At 43.6% G+C, this 27,042-nt stretch overlaps 2 protein-coding genes across 38 annotated transcripts in view; one reads left to right on the top strand and one right to left on the bottom strand.

Annotated features, from left to right (window-relative positions):
• LOC117895375 (ecdysone-induced protein 74EF) overlaps positions 1 to 27,042 on the bottom strand; it is a 94,118-nt gene that overhangs the window by 25,834 nt on the left and 41,242 nt on the right. For 36 of the 37 annotated variants that reach the window (XR_004648920.1, XR_004648919.1, XR_004648917.1 and 33 more), the window contains one exon: positions 442 to 858. The exons of the other annotated variant lie outside the window; for it this stretch is intronic. Coding sequence is in view for 32 of the 36 variants with exons in the window: in XM_034802997.1 (XP_034658888.1) it covers positions 442 to 858 (417 nt within the window). In the remaining 4 variants the exon portion in view is untranslated. The remainder of the gene's footprint in view (positions 1 to 441; positions 859 to 27,042) is intronic. 37 annotated transcript variants of the gene reach the window in all.
• Positions 11,864 to 12,855, top strand: LOC117895381. The gene is made up of 2 exons (XM_034803000.1): positions 11,864 to 12,014; positions 12,075 to 12,855. The coding sequence occupies exons 1-2, from the start codon at positions 11,898 to 11,900 to the stop codon at positions 12,399 to 12,401; spliced, it is 444 nt and encodes a 147-aa protein (XP_034658891.1). The 5' UTR covers positions 11,864 to 11,897; the 3' UTR covers positions 12,402 to 12,855.

Raw genomic sequence — 27,042 nt, 5'->3', positions numbered from 1 at the left:
GCTCGGACACGCATGCAATTAAAAATGTAAAAGCAGCAGAGCGGCCGCAACATCACTGGCAAGGCAACAATAAAAACAACAACAAAACAGATAAACAACAAGAACAGTTGTTGCAATAAAAACAAACACGGCCTACTGGTCATGTGTGTGTGCATCAAATCTGCATATGGATGTGCCTGTGTGTGTGTGTGTGTTATGTGTGGGGAAAACCAAATCAAAGCATCAGCAAAAGCCAAAGAGAACCAAAACCAAACTAAAGGTGGAACCAAAACCTAAAATACACACAACTACAAATGCATACCAAAAGCACACACAACAACACACACACACACACACACACAAACATAGATAGAGAGAGGTGAAGGCATAGTTAGGTGGGGGGTGAATGGGTACACAAAGAGAGATAGAAATGTGGATGGAGGCTGTGGGGGTTGAACTCACCTTTGTCTGCTGCATATACAACGGTGCACATTCGGACACACTGGTGGCCACCGCGGATGCCGATGCAGCACCATTGGCCGTGGCATATTCTGTTGCAACTCCTCCGACAGCTCCTGGCGCGGCCGCTGCTTGTGCTGCTGCTGCTGCTCCTGCTACTGTGTTCCCGTTGGCTCCAGCTCCTCCTGGCTCGCCGGTCGCCTTTAATTGGGTCACTGGCTCAGCCTGCTGTTTGGCTGCCGCAGCTGCCACAGCCAGGGACAAACTGTCGGCAGCGCCAGCCTGTTGGGCAGCGGCCGCAGCAGCTCCGGCTTGCTGGGCGGCGGCTGCTGCTGCCGCGGCCGCTGCTGCTGGCCCTGGAGCGGCGGCATAGCCAGCCGGAGCGCCCGGAAATGGCGCCACGCCAGCCTGCACCATGTGCTGCACATAGAGATAAAAGAGAGAGCACACGGCGGGTAGAGGGGGAGAGAGAGAGGAAAAGATGGGTTTATGGATTAGTATTGGTCGCATAAAAATGTAAGTCCCACCCACAACGAACCCGCAAAAAAGTAACTAAAAATCGAACATTACGGGGTATTAGTTTTTAATAACAAATTTTGCAGGTAAGGGTATCATGATTTTGACGGTAAAGATGCGACCTTATAGAGTATATTAGTGCTGAATAATTTCCTCTACTTATGCAGAGTTCCCTTCATTATCCACCCCTTTAAACAGCTCATATCATTACAGGATATTTATGCACTCGGCTCTATCCTGCAACCTTTTTCTTTACTGTTCCATGCCGGTGACACATTTCATACATCGTATGGCTCCACCTTGCGCTACTCCCACGTTCCATGACACTGCCAGCTACCCATGTGTGGCCCCATAAAAGTGCAAAATGAAATCCAGGTAGTTTATTTTGCGGGGTGGTAGCCCCTCCATTACGCCCATTGGGTGCTGCACAGAGCTTTGGGGTTTTAAGCTCTGGTTTAAACAAAGGACTGGCACACACACACACATAGATAGGTAGAGGCGCCAGGATATGGCTCCAAGGATATCAGTGGAGTGGAGTGGAGTAGAGTGGAGTAGAGTGCTGTGGAGTATGCGTACAAAATGCGCTTTAAATTGTCAGTTTTATTTGTATAAAATGTGGCCCTTATTTGGCTTGTCTCGCCATGGGTTTACCCTCACCGCCTGCTACCTCTGTCAGCATATATGAAATATGCAAAATTTGCAGCTTATTGTTGGTTGTAGCTAAATACAGATGGTATACCTACCATATACTCGTTTATGCGAACCAAAATTCCCACCCAAAAGCGTAACTTTTTCTGGTTCGGGGTGGCAAGAACGGGATTAACATGTGAGTGGCATTTTAATATGGTTTTTAGCCATGGAAAATTTTACCTTGCACCAGTCCTAGCTCGTGGCACCAGAGATGTGCCATATGGCACGAAAGGAGTGCAAATTTAGCTAAAGCAGGGCGAATTCTTTTAAATAAAATACCTTAAAATGTGCCAAGATGTATTAAAAGATTTAAAATATATGCTTAATTCTCATTCTGAATTAATACATATTTTATTCCTATTTTGTTAATGGTTTTTCTACTGCTCTAATCCTAGCTAAAATCCCTGCACTTTGCGCCCATCTCTATTGCAGAAAACTTTCTTCTCTCATAAAATGGTTATTAATTTTAAGCTTTAATGCAAAATGTCACACAAAATGCAACCAAGTGAAGGTCTTGAATGCTTAATGCCCCTTCTGTGCATCTGACACGAAAGCTGAGCGAGCAAAACTGAAGAACCCATTTAAGATTTTCTCTTGCAAGTTGCGCAAAAATCATTTCTTAAATGTAAAAATATTTAACAATTAGTGGGGGGCTTTAAAAATAACCAAAAACGATTATAAATACCAAGAGAACTCGTGGATATGTGGGATACAGTTCATCTATCTTGGCAGGCAGGGCATAAACTAGAACCAGAACCAGAACCAGCATTTCAACAGCGCCACAAATAGTATATCAATGCACTGAGAGGAGCAAACGTGTCGCCAATTTCTGTGTTTATTTTGGCATCAGCCCATCAGGCCATCCGCAAAAGTGCAGTCGTCATGGCCCCCAAGGTGCCCATATCCATTCTCTGTAGAGATTACGCTGCTCTCAACGATTTGTGCTTTGAAAAATTAGCTTGTTAATTAAATTCAAGCTACATATGACATGTCGCGGTATGCTTTCCGCCTCCACTGCGTTTCGCTGCAGATGCACACAAGAAGGAGAAGATCTATATGCGGACGACTTCCTCCTGTTTCAGCACCTCCTCCGCCTCTCTGTCTCACTCATCTGGTGACATAATCCGCTGTGCAAATTGGCGCTCATGTTGCTCATACGCCGCGTTAGACAGCAGCCACACATGATGCATGTGTGTGTTGAGTCTTCTCATATGCGAAATAAATATATTCTCTCGTATATATTGAAGCACATTTAAACAGCAAAACAGCTAGTAAAAATTGTCATCTTAAATTTACATAAAAATGCTTTTGCTATGGGGAAAACACATTTGACGATGTGCCAATGAAAATGTTTGTGCCCCACACTTGATTATTCCCGCTCCGCGACTCCTTTGAGAGTGTATCTCTGTGTGTCTCTCACTCTTAATGAGTCTGCCGCATGTGTCTGGTGTTTCTGTTCTGTTCTGGAACTCTCTTTTTCCACATATTTTCACTTAAAGCAACTCTTTCATAATTTTTTCTGTCAACTATGGGAATGCGGGTTCCCGATCCCAGTCCCAGTCCCAGTTGCCATCGCAGTCGCAGTCTTTGGCACTTCAGAAAATATCGTACTTTTGCTGCATTCACAAATATTTTTCATTTAATTGCACTTGAACAGAGGGTCAGAGGGCACAGACCAAAAAACTCGCTACAGTTCAAATTTCCTCTTCCGCCTCCTCCTCCTCCCTTTTTGGTTATTTTTTTGGGGCCATATTTACATGGCAAATATTTCGTTCGGCATTGCAGTAGCCGCGGCAGCAGCAGCAGCGGCAGCTACGACAGAAGTGGAGCCCGCCCTGGCAATTTGCATTTGCAGTTACACTTCAAAAAAGAACAAGAATTCGCGTTGGATTGATGGCAAGACTATGAGATACCCTGGATATGCAAAGTTTAATTGTTTATAAATGGAAATCAATGAAAAAACTTCCAAATTAATGCAAAATGTGAAGTAGAAAATATTTGTTGAGTATTTGCAATAAAACTTTAATGTATTTAACGGATTTTCTTTCAGTTTCTCATATTTATCTCTATTTTGGAGTTAGAAAAGTACCAAAATCTGAATTCATTTGACATTTTTCAACGTTTTAAACCATCAATCTACCACCAGTACTGCCCAATTACAGGGTACTGCCCAAAGAAACAACAAAAATGTTCAGCAGCTGGCGTTGTTTTATTGACTGGGGCCCAACGATGACGATGCAGCATCGCTGTCGTTGCTTTTTGTTTACATTTTGTGCTGGTAGCATCCACGGGATGCCCGCGCACGCCCCCGCTGCCCCGCTTCGATGTTGTTTTTGGAACATTTTCAACAAAACACTTTTCCGTTTTCATTTTGCAGTTGCAACAATTTTCCCTGGCGCTGGCGCTGGCTGCGCGCTTTCAAGTGGCATTTTTCAAGCCTTTTTGTCTTTGTCCAAAGTGTCTTTTGGCGCGCAGCAAATATTTCGGCAAGCGGAATTAAATCATTGAAAATTAAATGAGAATTTTAGAGAGAGAGGATTTTCCATTTTCCACGTTCATTAAATCCCATTACGCTTTTGGCAAACGCGTCACACACGCTGCGCCATAAGTCTCGAGTATATTTTTAAGTGTGTCACACGGTGGAATGCCATCAGCACTCTCTGGTGATTGATGTGACCGAAAAATACATACGTGGAAAGTCAGTAGAATTTTACTTTGAAATGCATTTCAACATACAAAACTGGACAACAAAAAATATGACACAAATCAAGCAGAAAAATGCAAGAAAAATTGTTTCAAACTTTGACCATTTATTTAGACAACGAAAACCGCACCGAAAAAAGCTGTCAAAAGTCAAACTGAATTATAGCATAAACAATTTCTATATAGTATGTAGCGGAGGGTCTCGAAGACATTACATCAACAGAATATTAATAAACAATGACGTGAGCAGCGGGTGAAATTTTTTGTACTTTCGAAGATAGCTCGAAGACCGCTCGAACCGCATGTGCGTCAGCTGCTGTCCGTTTCGATTACCAATTCCTAGACATCGCAACGTCCGATTCCCGCCAGCAATTTTTGAACCTGACATAGTCTAAAGGCATTTGACCAATTACTCAATAGCTGCGGCTGCCACTGCCGCTGACGCAATCCAAACGCCACGAAGCGCCCAATTTTGGTCAATGCAATGGCAGCATTTTGGGGCGACGACAAAGCGCTCGTTAACAGCCAGGCCAAGTGGGTCTGGTACGCGGCCACGCGGCGAATGCCAATTGAAAAACTGAACTGGTAAATTTGCTTAACACGCGCCTAAAGTACGAATACGAAAACGAATACGAAAACGAATACGAGTACGAGCTACACCCTCGCATCAGCAGCGGCATTGATTGTTTGAATTAAAGTAACTCTGATTTTTGCCATTGCTCAATGAATAATTTGGCAATGGGTGGACAGGTTGTCCGTATGGTAATGTAGGTCGATGCAGGTCACGTCTTCTGTGCAGATTACAGGCACAGCATGCAGGAAAGTATTATATCAACCCGATAGCTGTCATTGCTGAATCCGAATTCGATTCCAATGCATATTTGGCAGACCCAAACCCAATCCCAGTTACATCTCCAGCCATAATTGCCACACGAAAAAAAAAGAAACAGCAGCAGCAAAATGCAGAACGTGTCAAATCAATTTACATGGCAATTGAATGCGACAGTAAGCCCAGCCAAGGATATCAAACATATGCCATGAGCCATGAGTATATATCACGAGTCCAGATACAGGTCAGTCCTTGGGCAAATTAGGAACGAGAGAGAGGGAGGGAGATTCTGTGTGTGCTGCCTGTCAGTTTTCTGTTTTTGCCAACAGGAAATTATAGCGAAAGCGTGTTGAAGTGTAAAAGGATGTGCCCCCAAATAGAAATGTGCAGGTGGAGGAGCAGCAGCAGCAGCAGCAGCAGAAACTGACATGTAATATGACTACAGAAAATTGCCATGGCTCTGGCTATGGCACCGGCACTCTGGCAGTGATGCTGCTGCGGATGTTGATGCTGAAATTGCAGCATGCGGGTGTCAGATACGAGCTACAAGCAACAAATACCTGTGCACAACATCTATTTCTACCGCTCTAACTGTGTGCCGTGTGTCTGTGTCTGTGTTCGTTTTTGCAAATCAACAGAACGGAAATTTATTTCAAAATACACACCAAAATGCAATGTTTGCTTCTAACTGCACAGCATGGCACGGCACAGCACATCCTTCTCTAATAAGACAAATACAAATACGCAATTTGATGTGTGAGAATCCGTAGGGGAAAGAGTTAATGAATAGCGCGTCACCTGTCCCACTGCCACATCCCTTCCATGCTGCAATAAGTCATGTTATGTAATGCAATAATCCCTCTGTGTTCAGCCAATAATTAGAATGGATTGCAGATTGCAAAATTACCACAGAAGAGAGACAATTTCGAATTTACATTATTTGCACAATTCCATGGGCAAAATCAAAGGAAATATTATTAGATTTTCGGGCTAATCAGTGATTAAATTCTGGTTACACATGTGCAACACTTGAAATGTTGCAAGAAATGTTATCAAAAGTAGAAATTTGTAAAGCAATTGCTAAATATTTACCTATTCCATACCAATAAACCCCAAATTCTATGAAATTTCATAGAAAATCCGCCTCTGGGCTTAGTCATTCAATAGATACGTCCAGTAGGATAATCTCCACCAAAAGTTCAACCACTTTTGCTGCACCTTTAAAGGTTATTCAACGCAGAAACTATTCCAGCGCTTTATGAATGAAATTACAGCATAGGAGGAGCAACTCCTCGATTGCAGCTGGCAATAACTACGAGCAACTGACCAGACCAACAACAACAACAGCTACAACGGTGTGGAAAACAGTTGGAAACAGTGGAAAACTGCCACTGCAAAACGGTAAACCCAAAAACGTCAAATGCAGGTGCCTACAGCAGCAATATCCACAACAACAGCAGCAGCAGCAGCAGCAGCAGCAACGGAAGCAGCAAAACGTTTTACAACGAGAAATGGCTAAAAAGGGAGAGGACAGAGAGGAAGAAAGGCAGAAAGAGAGAGGGAAGAATAGATGGCCCTAGGCTCTGTAGCTTCACTAAGCCATAAACTGGTTGTTGGTAGAGCTACAGGAAACGCTTGCGTTCGGTTTGGGCTTGGGCCTGGGCCTGGGTTCAGGCTGCGCATCTGCACAAAAAATAACAGCGAACCGAAAGCGAAACTTGAACAGCGAACCACAGCCACAGAGCCAGGCAGCATTTAAATGCGGTTTCTGTTACTCTTCGAGCAGACTTTTTTTTATGCGAAAAACAGGAAAAGGAAGGTCAACGCTTTTGGGCAAGGGAACTGCAGATACTCTTGCAATATTTTCTTCAATTAAAATTAAAATTTTAAGGCAAATATCTCTTATAAAAAGTCACGCTAAAAGCTGTTATAATTCACACTTCCATGCCTTATTCTTCCCTCCCTGCTTTGTCAACTTCTTTGCCATGTCTTAACTACCCTTTGTTAGGGCATACAAATAAATTCTGTGCTGTGTGCATCCCACTTTAGTGTGTCACTGGGTCTGCGCTGGTCTGCGTGATGCCCACATTGCAGTTTCTATAGCTGTTAATGGCTGAGGCTGACTCTCAAGTCGAACCTTAAGCTGAAGATGCACTTTGATGACGATGACGATGATGATGTTGATGATGATATGGGGCGAAGTGGGAGAGGACTGTTGCTGGTGACTGGTTTGCCATTTAAGTGGAATTTATGCTGCCGTACCCACCATCAAGAGAGTCAAACTCCAGAGCTTTTGGCTGGGGCTCTGTGTCTGTCATCAATTGCCTGGCGGCGCTGCCAAATGATGCATGCCCCCAAACCGAAGGGGCATGCACCTACACATAGTTGGTACACCATTGCCTCTCCTTTGGAAACCTTAATGCCAATGGAAACGTGAGAATTTCATCGTCGTCTTCAACGTTGAAGATGCACTTTGGGTTTTCCTTTCCTTTTTGCTGATTTTTATCGCAAACCATTTCGTTTTTCCCACTGCCTTCTTTTTCGCTTTTTTGCTCTTTGTCGCATTTAGCTGGAGAGCCAATGAAAAACTACGTGAAAAACTCACCAAACGTGAGCGGAAAATTAAATAATTGAAAATCCACTGCGGCGGCTGCTGCTGCTACTGGCGCTGCTGCTCCCGCGTGAAAGTGTACGGGAAAAGGTCGTTCTGGGTGAGGCGATAGATAAATGCATTGTGATTATTCACTGGCTTAGCAAATGAAACCGAAATTGGGCAGTGACCACCAGCAGCAGCAGCATCTCCCCCGGGCCGAAACATTTGAAGCACCTCCCATAGAGATCTATGGAGCCACTAAATCACCAGCAGTAGAAGAAGCAGCACAAAAATCAATATAAATAAATGAAGACAAATATCCAAAGCACACGAAAAACTTGGCGAAAAAAAAGTACAGCAAAGAGGGTCCAACTGCTGTGGGAGATACACTGCAAAGAGGTAAGAGAGGTGGAAGAAGAGAAGATCAAACTAAAGCCAAAACCTACGCAGCAAAGCGAGCGTCAGTTCCGTTTGTTATTTCCGCAGAGCGAGAGAGCAGCGACCGCCGCCTTAATTGCTGTTGTTGCTGAGAGAGCGCAGTCAATGGCAAGCGCGTGCATTGCGTGAGAGCGAAGCAAAGCTCTCTCACAGATGAAACGAAGATCAAGAGATAAGACAATTGCGACTGCACGGCGCACAAGGCAGAAAACAGACGAAATGCAAGAAGAACAGTGGAATGGCGTGACGCACATAAAAATTTATATTTGAAGTATTTATTGATGTACCTAAATATGTAAAGCTTCGTCAAACTTCTCCACAAAATCATAGCACCTTACGTCTGACATGCGTATACTCTTCATGTGCAAAAAATGACAGAAATCTTCACGTTCCCTTCACTGCTTCAACTTGTCAATAAAACAAGGCAAAATGCGACTCGAAAAAAAACAAACAAATATAGAAAAAATAAAAGTAAAAAAAAACTCGTGCAAATACGAAATAAATTTGTATTTAAGAGCAAATGTTTGGCTATGCAAACGGCGTGCCACACGAAAGGCGGACGGGCGGGCGGGCAGTCGGAGACTTGAATTATGGCAGCAGCCAAAAGATGCGCCGACAACGACCAAAGAAAATACAAAGAAAAATGCCAGAAATAAAATTAAATCAAAAGAGTGGGGACTGACTGGTATAAAAACCAAAGAAATTAAAGGCCCTGTCAATTGGCGCAACATCAAAAAACACACAGAACTGGACGGGGGGACACAAACTTTAGTTTTATTTCTATTTTTTATTTGTTTTAATGTGGCTTCTGTCATGGGCTAACAAGCAGCACGAAAGCGTGTCCAAGCTACACGATGGATGGCCAATGCTGATGGCCTAAAAGGGCTGACGAAAGTGAATCTCATTTGAAATGATGCGAGACAGGGGAGCGAGAGAGGTGAGCGGGAGGCAGGGAGACTCCAACTAGCAATCCACCTTCACCTCCACCTTTTGCAGGTTTAAAAATATCTTCACATTTCTTGTTTGATGTACGACGATGTGTAAGCATGCATTTTCCTGGTTTCCACAAAGTTTTTCCTTTTAATTGGACAGGAGATTATCGAGCAGCTGCACAACCAGGGGCCCCTTGTCCCCCCCTAGTGCAATCAAAAGACATCGCATCGATTACGGGGAATGATGAAGTACAAAAACTTTAAATCACCAAATTGCCCCCCAAACGCTTTGGCACTGCTGCAGCGAGCGCAATCAAGCCAAAAATATCACATTACACACAGACACACACACAGACACACAGATGGAGCAATTCGGAAAGAAATACAGCGAAAAGGTTGAGAGAAATAAAAAGAGAGAACAAGAAGTAATCGTTCGACGACGAGCAGAAGTTCACTTGTCTCCGCCTGCTCCCACCCTCCCCAAAGTATAAAGAAAAGAAAAAGCATCGAAAAAGCGAGACATCAATTGAGCAGCAAATAAACGAGTCGGCGACTCCGCATTGGGCGATTGCAGCAGCGAAATGGAGACTGCCCTTTTGATTGATTTGTGCCCCGGACATTAAATGCAATCAAAGTAACAATATTTATCCTGGCCACGCCCACGAGTTACTCAATAAATCATGTCGGAGGGAGCAGCACAGTCACACTCCCCTCTCACGGCTTATGCCGTGGCCTAAACACGCAAAGGCGCCCCAAGACGGGTTATTAAATTGCCTCCTTAAAATCCTACACAAAAACAAACAAAGAAAATCCTACCCAACAGAACGGAACAAATAAACACAAAGGCTGGCAGGCAGGCAGCGGCGGGGGGTAGGCAAATGGGGAGTCCTATGCCGGAACGGAAGGAACTAACGGCTGAAAAACAAAAGCTCACTTCCTGTCGTTCCGTCTTTGCCGTCGTGTCGTTTGGGCAGCGGGTTGGTTGGCGGGGGGTGGAACATTTATGAAATATAAATGAGCTTTATGAACATTTCAAAAAGAAATCCAAAATTACACGCAATTTATGGATGTAGCAGGTGTAGCAAGTGGGCGTGGCAATGCCCATTAATGTTCAGCTTTAAAGAGCACGCGACAAAAACGGCACTAGACGCGGGGAGGGGTGTCGCTGCGGGGCGCGCTGGACGTGCGGTCTCTGGCAGCAATTACCGTTAAGCGGATTGTAGTTTACACTCTCGATGTCGGCAAACACACAGCAATTTATACAGTGTACTCGTAATCTAGAACTAAATGCGGCGGCATTCCTACATTACGTATGTGAGGGTTTCACCTGTGCTGCCACTGCACTTGTGAAGAGGGAGAGAGAGAGAGAGAACATGGGGTATATTCGGTTGCTGGTTATGTGTATGACATTTCGTTGGTTAGCTGAAAAGTTTGGAATGTTTTGTAGAGTTTCGTAGATAGAAATGATCTATCATCTGCACATCTAGTTTGTATAACTTTCTCACCAACAAAAACTTGTTCTAGTCACAATTTTTGGTCTATGCAGCCCTAATTAAGTAATATTTTGTATAACGATATAAACTACCCAACCCATAATATTCATCGCAATCGACTTGTATTTGCACCTAAAAATTACATTTTTAATACGTTCTTTCTCTGTTTTGTTCTTCTACCAATGAACCTTTCCATTGCATTCCAATTTCTTTCATTGTTTGCTCGTACTACTCGTACTACTCGTACTAACTAACTTTTAGTAGTAGTAGCGGATATCCCTTGGTCGCAATTTTCACTCTCTTATTCTTTGTTTCTAATTTTCACGTTATTGTTATGGTTCCCTCTCTCTCTCTCTCCCACCCACTACCCACCACTTGAGCACTCTTTCTACCTCTTTCTGTGCATTTTCACACTTGTAAATCAATTAATTTTACAGCTTTCCCCTCTGCCAAGCACTCAGAAACCCCTACACTGCCAACCATCAAGCAACCACCACCTGCTGGGCTTGGTCATTTAGCCTAAGCGCCAGCTAAGCTCCGAATGCTCGACTGCCTCGGCTGCCCAAGGATTGTTGTCCTCCTGGAAGCCACTGTAATGTGAGAGAGAGAAAAGGCAGCGTCCATGTGTGTGTGAGTGTGTGCTTGTGTGTGGGAACTTTTGCTGTTTCGAAAGCAAATTGTTGGGCTTGTAAATGTTGTGGGCCGTTTGGGCCAACCGGCTCTTGCGATTTGCTTGAGCGGCTGTCGGACCGTTGAATGTAATTAATACTCATGGTAGTACCTTTTGCCACCACTTGGCCTTCCCCCGCTGCTGCCTCTGCTGCTGCTGCTGCTGCTGCCACACAGCAAACACAAACACAACTTTGAGGTCAATTGTTGGCAAAGAAGCGTCCGCAATGCGGTGGCTAAAGTGTAATTTTACTTAATAGAGCTGAACATATCTGGATATGTGTACATATGATGTCAACTTTGAACTTTGCGAAGTGGAATTAAGGCATCAGAAATGGATTTTGCCTTGGGAAGATTGGAATGCAGACAGAATCTCTCTTTAATCTCTGTATTTCCTACCCCCAACGCAGCAGGCCCTTGTAAAAATCCCTAGAAATGTCCACAAAAGGTATCCCAAAAATATTTCTATTCTATTTCTATTTCAAAATTTGAAGTTTCAGAGTTCGTGCGTAAAACCTTCTACAAAATTTACTAAATTAATATTTTGTGTATTTTTAAATTGCATTTTGCATCTTTTGGGTAATGCATTTGTCGCAATGACAGCAAAATTATTAAAAGTCACGCCCCTGGGACCATTGACCTTCTCCAAAGAGAACAGCAATACGACAAATGTATCCGTGAATAATATATCCAAAGTGCCAGTGTTGTATAAGGTAAAAGCAAGCCCTATTTTACCAGTATTTCGGTGGACTGTATGGCAACTCCTTTTGCAGCTACAAAGCACCGTTTGGGGCAAGTTCAAAATGCGTCCCCGTTGGGGCGTGCTGTTGCCCAACGAACAAGCCCAATGCAGCATTACCCTCAACCAGGGAGCGGAGCTCTCGAAACGCGGCCTCGATCGTGTCCTCTTGGTCTGCATGATGGCGCCCATTAACTCGGTGGACATGGACTTTACATCGTCCTTCTGGCGTCACAATATCTGCTATGATCCGATGGTGGAAAAGCATTCGTTTAGTTTTCAGCAATCGAAAGATTCCATGAAACGGCAGGAACAGCTGGAGACTGCCGCTCGTCCTATTGCCCCGATTTACTGGAGGTAATTTTCGTCCTTTGAGTGACTACAGACTACTGTCTCATATTGGCCAACACATTGACAAAGTTATTGGTTATTAAAAACTAAGGGCGTGTCTATCTAACTGTCTGTCTAACTGCCTGCCACCTGAGGCCTTTCCTTGCGGCCCATGTGTCTCTCTGTTACACAACAACACATCAAGTGGGGCTCAAGGATCCTTTGCTGGCTGCATCAAGTATCAAGTGGATGCTGCAAATGGCAGTGGCAACAGTTCCATCATTGATTAATGAAAATTAATGAAGAAAGCACGAGGAAACCTAATGATTATCCTACACTTTGAAGTGGCAAAACCCTTTCAAACCTTGCATAAATGTAACCCATAACCCATTTATGTTTGAGCTCTTTCGTGCGCACAGTGGAGTAAATGGTTTTTCCAAGAAAAGCCCCAAAAACGGCAACTAAATAAAGACATTTGGAAATTTTCTAGCCATGAAAGTCAGTCGGGCAGTAAATTAGGTTCATGTCTCAACTATCTACTGTGTGGGTGGGTTCGGTGGGTTGTTTGTTTGACCCATAGTCCGGGGGCACAAAGCAAACATTGAGGAGATCTTTATGATGATGATGATGTGGCAGGTGGAGGAGAAGGCGTTGCCAACAACTGGGCACTTGTTCTGCCTCAGTTATTGTTGCTGGCTGCTTGTGTGTTGGCCAACAGCCCTGAACAATGAACTAAATCATAGCCATGAAAGATGTGCCAAAGCCAAAAGAAAAGCTAAAGCCGAACCCTCTCTCGTAAGCCTCCCTCTTCTCCTGCTGTAATAATAATGTGGCCTGGGTTGGCCATACAGAAATTGTATGCTGGAACGAATGTATCTACGAATATCTATCTGGGGGCCGGCTGGCTGGCATCTACCTTGTGCAACCTGCAGTTTGTTTTGCCCCTGAATTTACGAGCCACAACAACACTCGAAAGTAACAGGAGGGGGCAGACGTGACCAACAAACAACAAAGCATTTACCTACATTTATTTTTTTCTCGAAATAAAATAAACGTAAAAATCCACAAAAGAATAAAGCATAAAAATTGTAATAAAAATTGCAGCTCATGCGAAGCGATAAAGCCTCAGAGAGAGAGAGAGAGAGTCCTTAACCCCGCTCGCTTTTTTTGGGAGGAGTATGGGGAAATCTCAGTCATAAACTATACAATGACTTTGCGTTTTGGTTAACCCATTGGTCGGCGCCCTGCCCTGTATTTTTGTCCCCCTATTTCTGCATGATTTAATGCGTAATTTTCCAGGAGTTTGCAAAAAATTTTACGTATAATTTATCATTTTTACACCAGGAAACAGGACGAACCGAACCGTAGGAGGAGGAACTTTGCACTGGTTTTAGATTTCTTTTGGGCACGACACCTGCCTCTGGCAGTGCCACATCGAAAACCCCCCCTCCCCACCCCGCACTATCCACCCGGTTGCCATAACAAATGGTTGCAGCGGTAGCCAAACATTTTGTGACCACAACTCATTGACATTTGAGATTTAGTGGCGACTCCTCCGGGTTCGTGCAACCATCCAAGCATGCCCCCGCCCCCCTCTTTCCCATTTTAGAGCGCAGCCTTAATTAAAATTTTGCCATTGAAATGTGGTCCTGGGAATAATAAGCTACTGCCAGGAGCAGTCCCCATGGTTGATAAATGTTCTCCAGGGGATTCGGGTAGGATTTTCGCAGAGATTTTTAGCATGCCAAAAATGTTTTAGGGAAAAATTACTTTTTAGAGGCTGCAAATTTATTTGCTGATGGGCATGGAAACTATGGAAATGGAGTGATGGAACTAGGGAGATGGAAGGTCCAATTTCCCAATAGAATTTAAAAAAAAGTTTAAGGAAAATATGCCTGGCGCAGATCTATTTTAAAGCAGAGGCCTCGAAATATTCAAATCTTCATCTATTCAAAGTTTAAACCATTTTCCATCATATTTTGCTTTGGGTTAAGGCTTTGCAAAATATATGGAAAATACTTTGACTTAATTAAAAAATGATTAAACTCCTTTCATGCTTCAGCTGATGGATTGGAATGCAATATGTGGCAGGGGAATGTGTGGAGCTGGAGCTGGAGCCTGGAGCCTGGAACTGAAGCTCCTCAATGTGCAACCAACTCCAGAACTAAACCCCCTTGAAAGCAATTAAAAATGTAATGCATATTCGGGCCTTTGATTTAAGTTTTCCCCACACACAGAGCGAGAGAGCGAGAGAGACTGATAGAGGGCCAGGCACATTCTTGGGCTGTTTTTGAGTTGTGCCCTTTGGCTTTTAGCCCTTTCACATATTGGTAATTTATGCAATGGCAAATATTTTGGGTATTTATGAGTGAATATTTGCAGCACATGAAAGTGCAGTGCACCGCCAGAGACCCAACCCACTGCCAACCATGACTTGACTTCCAATCTTCATATTAATTACACAATTTTCATTTGCATACGAGCGAGCAGGCTGCTCCCTTGCCTCTCACGCAATCTGGATTGGCATGGGAAATTATCGATCGGATATGCCATAGACTTCAATTAGTGTAAGGATGGAATTTGTGATTGATTTGCAGGTGCAGATGCAGATGCAGGAGCAGGCAGATGCAGCGTACAGTTACGGGCTTCATTCTGACATTCCCGTGTAATTTGTCGCCTCATCTGGCAGCGTGTTTTCTTCTCCTCCGGCGGTTTTACATTGCACTGCCTTTGCCTCACTGGCTGGCCTGACTGCCCCATAAGTCACACACTTTGAAATGCAACACATGGCGGCAGCAGCAACTGTAGAGATTTTTCCTACGTTTTTCTTTTGCCCCCAACCCTCACTCTTTTTTTGCCATCTTCTTGCCACTGCTGCTGCCATTTGCTACAATATCCTTGTGCTGCCTTGTCTCTATTTTTAGACCCTTGCCTCTAGTCTCTGTCTCTGTCTCTGGGGTTCGTTCGCATTATCACCCGGACGGAGTGCACACGGAGAGAGAGAGAGAGGGGAAGAGAGAGCATTGAGAGCTGTGTGGATTTGTCGTAATTGTGTATGGAGTGTTTCACGTCCATCTTCCATCTTTAGGGCAGCCTGCAGCAGCAGCACCATCTCTCTCTCCTTCTTCCTCCTCCACCTCTTCAATAAACTTTTCCTTCTCCTACTCTGTCTCTCCATATTCCGCCGCTTTGTGTGTTCTTTCTGTTTGTTTTTCCTGCTGCTTTCCTACTGAAGTGGCAGCAGGCAGGGCAGCAGGCACCCCATGCTGAGTATTTTTCCCTTGAACTGGCTACTGTCTGAGTGTTGTCGATATGCCTATGGGAGTGGGGTCCCGGTCCCCACCATTCCCAGGCCCATTCCCATTTCTGAGGCCAAAGGCAGCTAAAATTAGACTCCAGACGATTTTGTAGGAGCTCTTTGCGTCCGTCTGTTCCTTCATTAAGCGCCCGGCCCAGGCCATGGCAATGGCATCAAACATCAGAGGGGCCATACGGCATACTGCACAGCATTTTAATTTGCGGCATTAAGTCGCAGTAAATGTACATAAGGTACAAACGAACGGCATTATAAAGCGCTTAAACAACGCAGAAAAGATTCCCCAAGAAAGATTCCCGTACAGCGCATTAAAATGGCATTTGTGAGCCCTACTTTGTGGCTGCGAGGGGATGGATTGTGGTTATTAAAGTACATCAATTGGGGAGCTAAATGTTACTTGATTTCCCAACGATTGTGGTGCGATTGGTGTCGTGCTTACCTGCAAGAAAAAAGAAGAAAATATAAGTTAAATGGTAAATTATGGTAATATTAATATTAAAGAGTGGAGCATACTTAAGGTATTAGCTGAGCTAGCAGAGTACAGAATCTGATTACTAAATCAATTTTATAGCCTGAATAAATTAGCAAATTTCCAGTGGCACTCCTGCCCTCTCTCACAGCGTAGCTTAGCAGTAAAGGATTAATTTTAATGCACTTTACAGCTTTCCTTGCCCTGCTGAGAATCCTTTTTCTCGTATCTTAAATGTGGTAAGCCCACTTCCCATTTAATTGCATCAACTTCATTTTAATTCTCATTTCAAATGCATTTTCTATGCATTTTATTTCCAAAACCATAACTTATTTTATGCCCATTTCCAGTTTAGATTAAAATTTGTTTGCCCTGCAGTCTGCTTGCCGATAGTAAAGTTTTTTGACATATTTGCAGTTATTTTTTTTTTTCGAATATTTTCTGTTCGTATAATTATCATCAAAGTCGATTGCCTGATCCGATTTGCTGCCAACCAAAAATATTATTTATTAACATTTAGTTCAATAAATATTTGTGCATTTCGGCAAGCGAAAAATTTTGAACAAAATTGAAGCTTTAAAGAGGAAAAATAACGAAATAAAATATTGTGCCCACATAAATCCGCTTATTTTCACATGAATTGAGTTCAAAAAGTCAGAAGCAAACACACAAATACTTGTAAATGTGTGTGTGTGCATGTGTGTGCTTGTATAGAATATTCTTCTCCCCCTCCCCAATTGAAAACATCTGCATTTTTGCGCTGATTCGCTGCGTGACAAAAATGCAAAGCATAAAAATCGAATGGAATAGAATGAAATATAAAAACACACACATCCAAAAATATACATAAAATACATACAGACAAAAACCAAATCGAAATAAATACTCTCGTAGTCGTCGTTTTGTGTATAAATTTCGATTAAAATGTGCGTAAATTGTTTGGAATTTCATAGCCAAAAGCCGATTGCAAGGCTTTATCTACGCGATAGAACGCAAATAAAAAATATTTGTTTGCATTTGTAAACAAATTGAGAGACAAAAGAGTGAGACAGAAAGCGTGTGCGTCTGGTGGGGCACACAAAAATAGACGAAATTACAGCACACAAATGAAACAAAAACCGCAATTAAGGCAGGCGGAAATGGGATGGATCGAAGCATTGATACCTCTTGGAAAGCAAATAACTATTAATGTAAGCGCAGAGAGTAAATACATACATATATGCAATATTTGAGAGAGTTATTCGATTGGGAATACTTAAATAAAGAGTTCTAAAGAGCACAATGAGAAATACATAGATATCATTATGGGAAACATCATACCCTCTTCAAGTGCAAAGAAACCAACAAGCAGATGAGTATAGCATTTCCGCTTTGCAGGGGTACTCTCTACCCCACCCTCTTCTCTTTCGCTCTATCTCTTTACTGCTCCTACTCTTGCTGCCCTTCGCTCTCTCGCGGGCACAACACAGCGGAGGAGGAGTGCAGGCGAGTGGGAAGAGAGGCCGCCTCTTACTTCTCAGCAGAGAGCACTCGCTCTTGCTCTCTGAGTGTGTCTGGGGCCGTTTAATCAGTTTAAATTGACACTGGGGGTCAAATTCATTAAGATAGAAATTCCTTTTTGTTTTTGCGTCGCTCTGAGTGCTGGCCTGGGCGTTGCCTTGTCTCTTTTCTCAGGCCAACGACGGAATTTCAAAATCATAAATTTCAAACAACAAAATACACCAAATGGGCAACGGCACAGGCATTTTCCATTACCGAGGAGCGAGCAGGGCGCAGCACTTACCATTCTCAATTTTCCATCTGCGCACAACACTTGCAAAGTAACCAAGGGAAAATGTAAATGAAAATGTACAAGAAAATGCCTACCTAGCCCAAGCAATTATTGCTTTTTCCCCGAAATACGATAAAGCGAGAGAATGTGTTCTCCAAACTCAAGTGATATGTAAAAATTAGATACAAGGCAAAAATGTTTACAGATAACCTTAAAAATGGCAGCAAAAAATAATGACAGGGCGGCGCCCGCGGCGGCAGAGTAGAAGGTGGAGGAGGAGGAGGAGTAACTGATGGCAAGGCAGCGCCTTTAGCAGCAGGATATGCGTGACTGGCATTGAAATTAAGCAAAAATATTTTAGCGCTCAGTGTCAAACGAGGCGAGAGACAGCATGACAGGCGGTGGCAGAATAAGAGAGAGGGAGTAAGACATATGTGGGGGGTGTGGAGTGGGATTGGGCGGCAGCTACTGTCGACGTGGTAACCTAGGCAGAGAGAGCGGAGCAGGCCTACCAGTCAAGGCGAAAAAAAGCTAAATACAAATACATAAATAAATGTAATGGCTTTTGCAACAATAACAACCAAAAGACATTAAAGGGAGAGGCTACAAAAAGAGCTGGCACTATGGGATACCCTTTAGAGAGGAGAATTTGAAACAAAATTAGTGGCAAAATGCAGATCAATTAAGATTTAATTGATTTTCTGACGAATTAATGCACTCCACGTTCATATTTCTGCTTATTCCTTATTTATTACTGTTCTTGGTGTGTTAATTTATAGATCTTTGTATCTTTATTCCTTAAGAATTACAGAATATTTATACAACTTGAAGGAAAAGCAGATGGTTGCTACCCACCAAAAGGCCCTGCGCCTTACAGGGTACCATTTCCATCACCAGGGTAGCCAGCTACCAATTTATTTTTGGTCTTGGCTCCAGGCTCAAGGCTTCCCCTGCCACCACCCACACACTCACCACAGGCCGTTGTGGGGGGGCGTGGCCAAAGAGGCTATGCATTACTTTGATTTCCAGAAAGCGTTAACTTAACAAAGATCTACGACGTCGACGTCGACATGGCAAACACACACACACACACATATGGCTGGGCGTGTGTGTGTGGGCGTTGATTAAGTGCCCATGTGTGCGTAAGTACGTAAGTACACATCAGAACACATGTGTGTAAGTGGGTGTAGGGGGAGGAGCACTAACAGCAGCTGCCGCCCTTAAGGAGTCCCCCAACTCTGGGGGGTTATTTCAATAAATTCGTCATAATTGCATTAAAAATTCCACATGCAGGACCCGCAGAACACATCACGACAGGCACAGCCCCTGTCCTAGCCTCAAACCGATCAAATTGTGAATTGCTTAAATTGCACTTTATTAGTTTTTTCACACACACTAAACAGGGTGGTTGGAAATGCTGCCAACAAAAAGCAACAACCAAAACAACAACCATAACAGCAATAAGCTCCAAAAAGAAGCAGAATTAATGTGTTCCCTGGGTTGTAAATACAACAGCAAAAACACACAAAAACAACAAATTGGTCGGCCGGCCATCGGAATTGGAAGGTTTGCGTGTTTCGGCCGCATTAAAGGAAGGCACAGCAGAGCTTCTTAGCCAGTAGTCAGCAGTAGGGAGGAGTGAGAGCGACAAAGCTATATACCCTGGGCACTTTTAGTTTTTATTCAGTGAACTAAAGCAAGAAACAGAAACAAAAACCAAAGCCAGATAGAACCTAGGAAGATGGTCGAAGCGGCAGATACTCTGCGGAACTTCTAGAAGCATCTATTTTATTTTGTAAATATTTATTTTCTCTTCAAGATTGTGGCTCGACGTTGTTTCAGAGTTTTCAGCGGTTCCATTTAGCCCATTAATATGGAATATGTGAATTTGAAGCTATCCGATCTCTAGATATTAAACATAATATAGAAATGCAGATATTCTATTGATGATGACCTTTCAGGGCCTGTCCCTCTATTTTTGGTTCCTTTGGGAAATCTAGCGTTATTTTTGAGCCTAAAGGTAACCTTTACAGAGATCTTTTGGCATGGGTGTTTCTTGTTTCCTTTCAGATATTCCATAGCCATTAACCTTCGAACATCGCTTAGAATTTCTACTATTAAATTTGATAAGGTATAGTCAGGAGTTCTACTTTACAGCTACTCAAATGTTTGCTTCTTGGACTTGCACTCTAGTTACCCTCCTCCACTGTAAAGAGTATCGACAGCAACAAAGACATACGAAAATTGTTATACTTCCATTCTCATGCCCATTCCCATTCCCATTCCTTTTTTTTTTCGACTTTAGTTTCTTATTTTGTTTGACTCTCTCTTTCTCTTTTTCCCTCACTCTGTCGCTGCCTTTCTCCATCTCCTTTACACTCGCTTAATATTACCCTCATTATTATTTCGCTTTCGTTTCACACAAATGCACACACAGGCACACTCGCACACACTCACACACATGCATGCAATTAAGTGGCCCTGGCCTAGGTGGATATCGGATACAAGAATCCTGCGGCCTGCTCCAGCTCCCTGCTTCTACCAGCAGAGGGGAGCCCTCGTCAAATCGTTATTGATTGTGTTGTAGTGGAGCCCTCTGCTGGTGGCTTTGCTGCTCCTTCTGCCGCTTCTGCCTGTGCTGGTGGTTTTCAACAGTGTTGGTGGCTCCTACCCTGGGAGACTGGGAATTAAGTGCCCTGTTTTGGGCTATCATTAAAGCCCGTATCCTGCGGGCGCGCCTCATAAATATCGCCAAAGCATATTGATGGTTATCTGGCACGCAACGAGACTTCACTCTGCCTCTACTCTCTGCTCTCTGCTCTCTGCTCTCTTCTCGACACCGAGCCAACGCTGCAGAAAATTTCGTTATTATTTTTTGCTCGTCTAAAGATAATTTGATAAGTGTTTGGTCTGCCCCGCAGGATGTGCGGCCCTGTGTAGCTACTGTATCCCTTAGCCCTCCTTGCAGCACTGAGAACACTGAGATTGGAATCTCAATTGGGGAAAAGGTGCCCTCATAAATGATGAAAAATCCTTGGCTATGCTGATGACATAACAAGGACGAAAGGTGTTGGTGCTTCACATAAACCAATGCCCCTCCCTGCACCTGCCCCTGCTCTATCTCCACACACAATCGTTTATATAGTGCTGCCAAAAGCTCCTCCTGGTTGTCATTTGCATGCAAACGGGGGACGCTGCTTGAAAACAAATGTCAAAATCATAGAATCCATAAAGAGATTGCCGGTGAGGAGGGGTGAAGGGGGGCGCATAGAGCAGTCCATTAAAGGGGGTTGGGGGACACGTGTGTGCGTTTGGCATTTGCCGTTTATTGAATACGCAAAACATGAAAATCACACAGCAGCAGCAACAACAACAGCAATGGGGAGAAGGAAGCACAAAACGAAGCTCCCAAAAACCGAATCACAATCGAAGAGAATCGTAGAAGAGACAAAAGCAAAAGGCATAATTAACATGCAAAACATACAACGATTATTGGAATTTATGTGTAAGAGATAAATGGAGAAGGGGAGCAGAGCGAGAGAGAATGGGACGGGCAGAATGGAACAGAGAGACTGGGCAGTGGGAATGGGCAGAGAGCATGGGCCTGAGAGCGAGATGCCAATAGTAGGTACAACATGTGTGTGGAGCTGAGACAATGATTTAAGCGCTCTTGCACAGAGACATAACAAAACCGAATACTAATTAATTTCTGGCCAACAAAAAAAGCAGGAACCAAGAAAGAAATGTCAGAGGTACAATGGATGTGAAGTTCTTCGGAGCTGCCATTGACCGCTGTCCCGCTCTCTCTCTCACTGGTGAACAGCAGCTCTCTCAATGAGCCACTGGAATGGGCCAAAGACAATTATGTATGTGTTCTCTGTGCAACTTTTCACCAAAGACATTCCCGCAGACTCATACTGGCTGGCATTCTGTTCTCTCCACAAACATTTTTTAAATATCCTCTAAAGTCAGCCTACAAAAATTGCGTACAATGGAACTCCAAGGGTATTCTCTTCCTATTATATTTGCACACCTTCAGCTGTGGCTGAGCAAATGCCAAAAGACTGATCAAACGTAACGTCTGGCGTCTGCTTTTTCTGCATTTGCAAGCTTCTATGCAAAATACTAATATCCGCTGCAAAAAAACACACCACACACACCTAAAAAAAAAAAAAAAAAACCCCAAAAAAAGAAAGGCGAAAGTGCATTGTGCCAAAAAGAGTGAGAGCCAGGAGGGCGGCCTTTGGGGGGGTGCACAAACTGCCGCAGTTTGTGTGGTTCACCAGTGAGCAGGGGGACAGAGGCACACCAGTCGACCTAGAGTGTGTGGAACGGGGGCGACGGGGCTGACTGAACAGGAGCGCTTGAGAGAGTCAGACAAAGAGAGTGGGGGAGAGAGAGAGAGAGGAAGAGAGAGTAACGCAGAAAAAGCCAATTTAACGCTTGAATACAGTTTTCAATTTAAAGTTTTTCGCTCTTTATTTTCCGTTTACTTTTTTTTTTATTCCCTTTTTTTGGCTAGTGTGTGTGTGTGTGTGCAGAGCTTTCTTCTTGCTGCAGCTGTGTTCTGGTTACATTCAATACGAAGAATATCCCCCCCTCCCTTTAACTCCACTTGCCATCAGATACTATGTACTATATCCCTTTTATGCCAAGGCAACTTGTTACTCTCTCTCTTGGAAAAACGCACAATGTGTTGATGGAACAGAAACGGGAGGCAGGGCAGGAGAAGCTGCTGCTGCTGGTATCAAAATCCATCAAGCCACGCAAACGCCCAAAAAGGAGAAAAAATGGAGAGGAGCTGCCGTCTTGCCTTGAAAATATTGTGTATAGCCAGAGCGCATCAAAGTTTACTTTGATTAAAGTTCGATCTACAGTCACAAAACACCCGCAGAGAGTGGGAAAAAATATAAATACTTTTTGCCCTCCAACAGGAAGCTATCAGGGAAAAAGGAGCCTGGCAGCTGAAGGCAGGGAGGAAGGGAAGGACAAGAGCATGCTGGATATAGCGGAGAGGCAAAGCCAAAAGGCAAGTCAATGTAAGTGAAGCTATAAGTGAGAGCCCAAAGCTGATTGAAATGATTGAGGCGAAATGGCGCGATATCGAATGCGGGATTTCAGCAAAGGATACAGGGGAGAGCGGCAGAGTGATGCCTTTGGTTAGAGTGAAAGTCCGCTTAAAGTGAAGGCAGAAAGCTCACTTAGAGAGTGACGGAAAAGTTCACTTAGTGACGCGCAACGCACAAGAAGAAGGCCAGGAGGAGCCGCTCAGGGCCGGGAGCAGCAGCCTCCCTGACTGGTGGCCAAAGTACGCAATGCTGTTATGTGTCAACAAAACGCCAGGACAAGGCAGGACAGGACAGGACCGAACAGAACAGGATGTGCTGTGGGTTAAAGTGGGAAACTCTTGCAGCACAACCGATAGATGGATCCAACAGATTAACTAAGGGAAAACATACCCAAAGATAAACAGAAAACAAGATAAATAGGAAAACAAAACGAAGGAAAAGCAAGGGAATTTCTCATGTAAATTTGAGTGTATTTCAGTCATGTCTCACAAGGCTGTTTGTACAGGAATTTATCAGAGACGAAACACACACTTCAGACTTATGATTCCCATTTTTAGACCTCCTAAATGGCTGGCTATTCCGCAATCTATCTGCCCAAAAATGATCAAAAATCAACTGATGAATAATGGTTAGATATACGCCTAAACCACACCCTTAACCCTTCATATTCTTCTACTCTTCCGCTGATGATTATAAACAACTTGTACTTAGCACCGAATCAATCATTATTTCCGTGCCAGACGTACCTGCAAAATGGCAGAAAAAGAGAAGACAAATTATGATAAATGCTACGATTTAATCATCTATCAAAACACATAACAGCCTCGCCTATGTGTCTATAATGTTTAATCAATTGGTGTTCATAATATTTTGGCATTACGTGGCAGATTTTTCGAGTTGTTATTTAACCCTCACTCAACAATAGAATCGGTCGAAGCTTGAAACTCGTTAGAGGCCTACCAGAGCCTCTTTGTTGCTCATTCAAACACCCAGAAATACATACAAACATTCATATAATTTTTAATGAGCCACCACCTGCGGGGCATTGAGCAGCCACATTATGAGATCTCTTTGGCCACGCACAAAATCTTAACTAAAAGTCGGAAAAAAAAGACCTCAACCTCAGCGCAAGTCATAATTAAAATAAAATAAAAACGAGCCAACGAAAAAGCTGCTCTCTGAATGGATAATGTTTTTCCTCTCATGAAAAACGAGAGCAAAAACTGCTCTAATGACTGGTAGTCAGTCGTCTCTGCCCCATTGACCAAGTTGCTGCAACATCATCATCATCACCATCATCATCTCTAGGTCACGGATTCGATTGCCCCCAAAAACAGATAGCCACAAGGTCCGACAAAGAAAACTCTTCATTTTCCAGTGTTCATTTTCCGTTTGGCCAAATGAGTTTTTCATATTGTTGTCGTTTATTTTCTATCCATCTTGCATTTGTGGCACGCACCAAAGACAAACAAACAAAGTTGCAACACACGAAGAGAGAGAGGGAGAAAAAAGTCAATCTATTTCTCAATTCTAGTTTTGGCCACTGAGCCTATGGATGACACAGAAAAAAGAGACAGAGTTTCGGTGCAGAAATACCTCTGGTTGCAAGGTACATAAAGGCAATTTGGACATGCCACAGCATAAAGAAAGTGCAGAAGATATGCACAGATTTTGAGTGATGAAATTTGGGAAGAAAAAACTACTAAGAAAATAATTAAAATCAAAATCAAACACAAATTGGAGGCTTATTTATTTAACCCCCGACATTCCTCTAGGCAATTGTTTCGCTTTAAGATCATTTTCCACTTAATGAACCACAAATAAACCTGCGCTTAAGGTAACTCTATAGTCGCATGAAGCATTCACCTTTTGTTTAAATCGTTTTCGAACTGGCAATCAATACGTAAGGCAGGAGCAGGGTAGGAGCACAAAGACAGAAGGGTTCAAACTGACAGATGCGAAGGCATCTCAAATTGATTTCCCTTTGAAATTCTATCCAAAATGATGGGGCTACCATTTGACTTCATTCTCCCTTTCATTCATTCCGCTCACTCACTCAATTTCTGTGTATTTCAGCTCCACCTTTTGCGCTCTCTTTCTCTCTCCCTCCCTCTCCCTCTGTCTACCTTGCCTGGATCTGTTTCAATTTTTAATTAAAAATGTGCAACATTTCCATCTCTATTTCTGTTTTTGTTTGTGTGTTTTTCTTCTGTTGTTTGTGCTTTAAAAATCAAATTAAACTGAACTTCAGGTTAACCCCCGGTTTAACCTCCACACGCATGAAATTGTCTTTCCCCCTTCTCTCCGTGTTGCTCCCTCGTGTGTCCATCCATCTCTGTCCACTTTGTGTCTCTTTTTCGCGGAATTGTCTTGACTTTCGCGCACCCTTCCCCTGTTTGGCCCTTTGGCCTTTTGCATTGTTGCATTTCTGCGTGCAGCTGGGGCTTCTCGCGACATTTTCATTTCAAATTTTATGCCCAAGAGGAGCACCAAAGCACCACCGGTGCACACCCCAACCCTTTGCCCCAAAAAGCTCATCTTTCACAATACCCTCTCCCACACACACATCCACACACATCCACATCTTGTTTTCATTTCCGTCAGAGCTACAATTGACGCTGCTCAACTTAACCTCATTCGTCCTGCGTCCGTCCTGCCGCTGCCGCTGCCGCAGTTTCATTTGCATATTCAGGGGGAATTCCTTCTCTCACTCACTCTCTGTTTGTCTCTCTCTCTCTCTCTATCTGTCAGAGTCCTTCTCTCGTTTGGTTTTCCAGCATTTGCACAGGCCCTGACACGACGACACACCTTTTTATGTGCCCCAAGCAAAGGCGACACGACTCTTGGCCAAAAAAAACGAGAAGGGACGTGTGAGACGCTTCTTACGCGTCACAACTTTTATACCCGGCACTCAGTACTACATCTGCGCTTTACCGGTTATTTGGGGGCTTGCAACCCTCCCCTAGAGACACACACTGCAGAGTCGAGGCAGAGGCAGAGGCAGAGGCAGAGAAGTGTCAGGGGCAGAGGCCATAAACAGCGCGAAGCAGAGTGTGAATGCTGCGGGACGGGGTGGGTTTGGCCACTGCAAATTAATTTCTTCATTGTGGCTATAATAATGATCCAATCGTATCCCAATTTGGTGATCTGATAGTTATGGTCATTCCCTACGGAATGGCGTTTCTGCTATCTTCAAAATTGTAGATTTGGGAGGTTTTCGCCCTTTTGCGGAGGCGGAAGGGGGCGTGGCTCATTTTTGAAATACACTTGTAACAGTGTGAGCACACAGAAGTATGGATGCAAAATTTGGTGGCTCTAGCTCTTAAAGTCTCTGAGTACTAGGCGCTCATCAGGACGGACAGACAGACAGAGACTCGGCTATTGATGCTGATCAAGAATATATATACTTTATGGGGTCGGAAACGTTTCCTTCTGTGCGTTACATACAACCGTTATCTGCACAAATACAATATTCCCTATTTACTCTTCGAGTACCGGGTATAAAGAGGCAGCAGAGCGAGGCGAGGAGTACATGCACTTTATGGATCACTTTGATATCGAGTGACGTTGGTTTTCCGCTGTATAAATTAAGCATAACCAAACGGTTGCATTTTCCAATTGAACAATTATTTCTTTTGTTTTTTGCGCCTTTTTTTGCACTTTTTCCGGACTTTTTGTTAAATTAAAAACAATTAAAGCATATTTACACTCTTCATATATGAATTTGCAGCTCTTTGGACTTTTTTGCCATTGGATTTTCAGCACCTTTTGGGACACATGAAATTAAAAAGAGAATAATTCAACTTTTTGGGGGATCTGCCACCGCTGCTGCTGCTGCTTCTTGCTCTGTTTTTATTCCATTTCCACTCTGCTAACTGACATGATAAAGTGTTGCCTTGACTGCCTGCCTGCCTGTCTGTCTGTCTGGCCCACTGGCAATGTTGCAGCACCCTCAGTTTGCCCTCGAGGCTGTCTCCGCATTGTCACGTTTCAGCGCGCCTTCAGGGCGGGGTGGGGTGCCACCCTTCCAGCCCTTTTAGTCAGGGT

The sequence above is a fragment of the Drosophila subobscura genome, chromosome J (genome assembly GCF_008121235.1).
Source record: "Drosophila subobscura isolate 14011-0131.10 chromosome J, UCBerk_Dsub_1.0, whole genome shotgun sequence".
Lineage (NCBI taxonomy): Eukaryota > Metazoa > Arthropoda > Insecta > Diptera > Drosophilidae > Drosophila > Drosophila subobscura.
The sequence above is the reverse complement of the archived record's forward strand: the minus strand, read 5'-3'. Positions and strand labels throughout refer to the sequence as shown.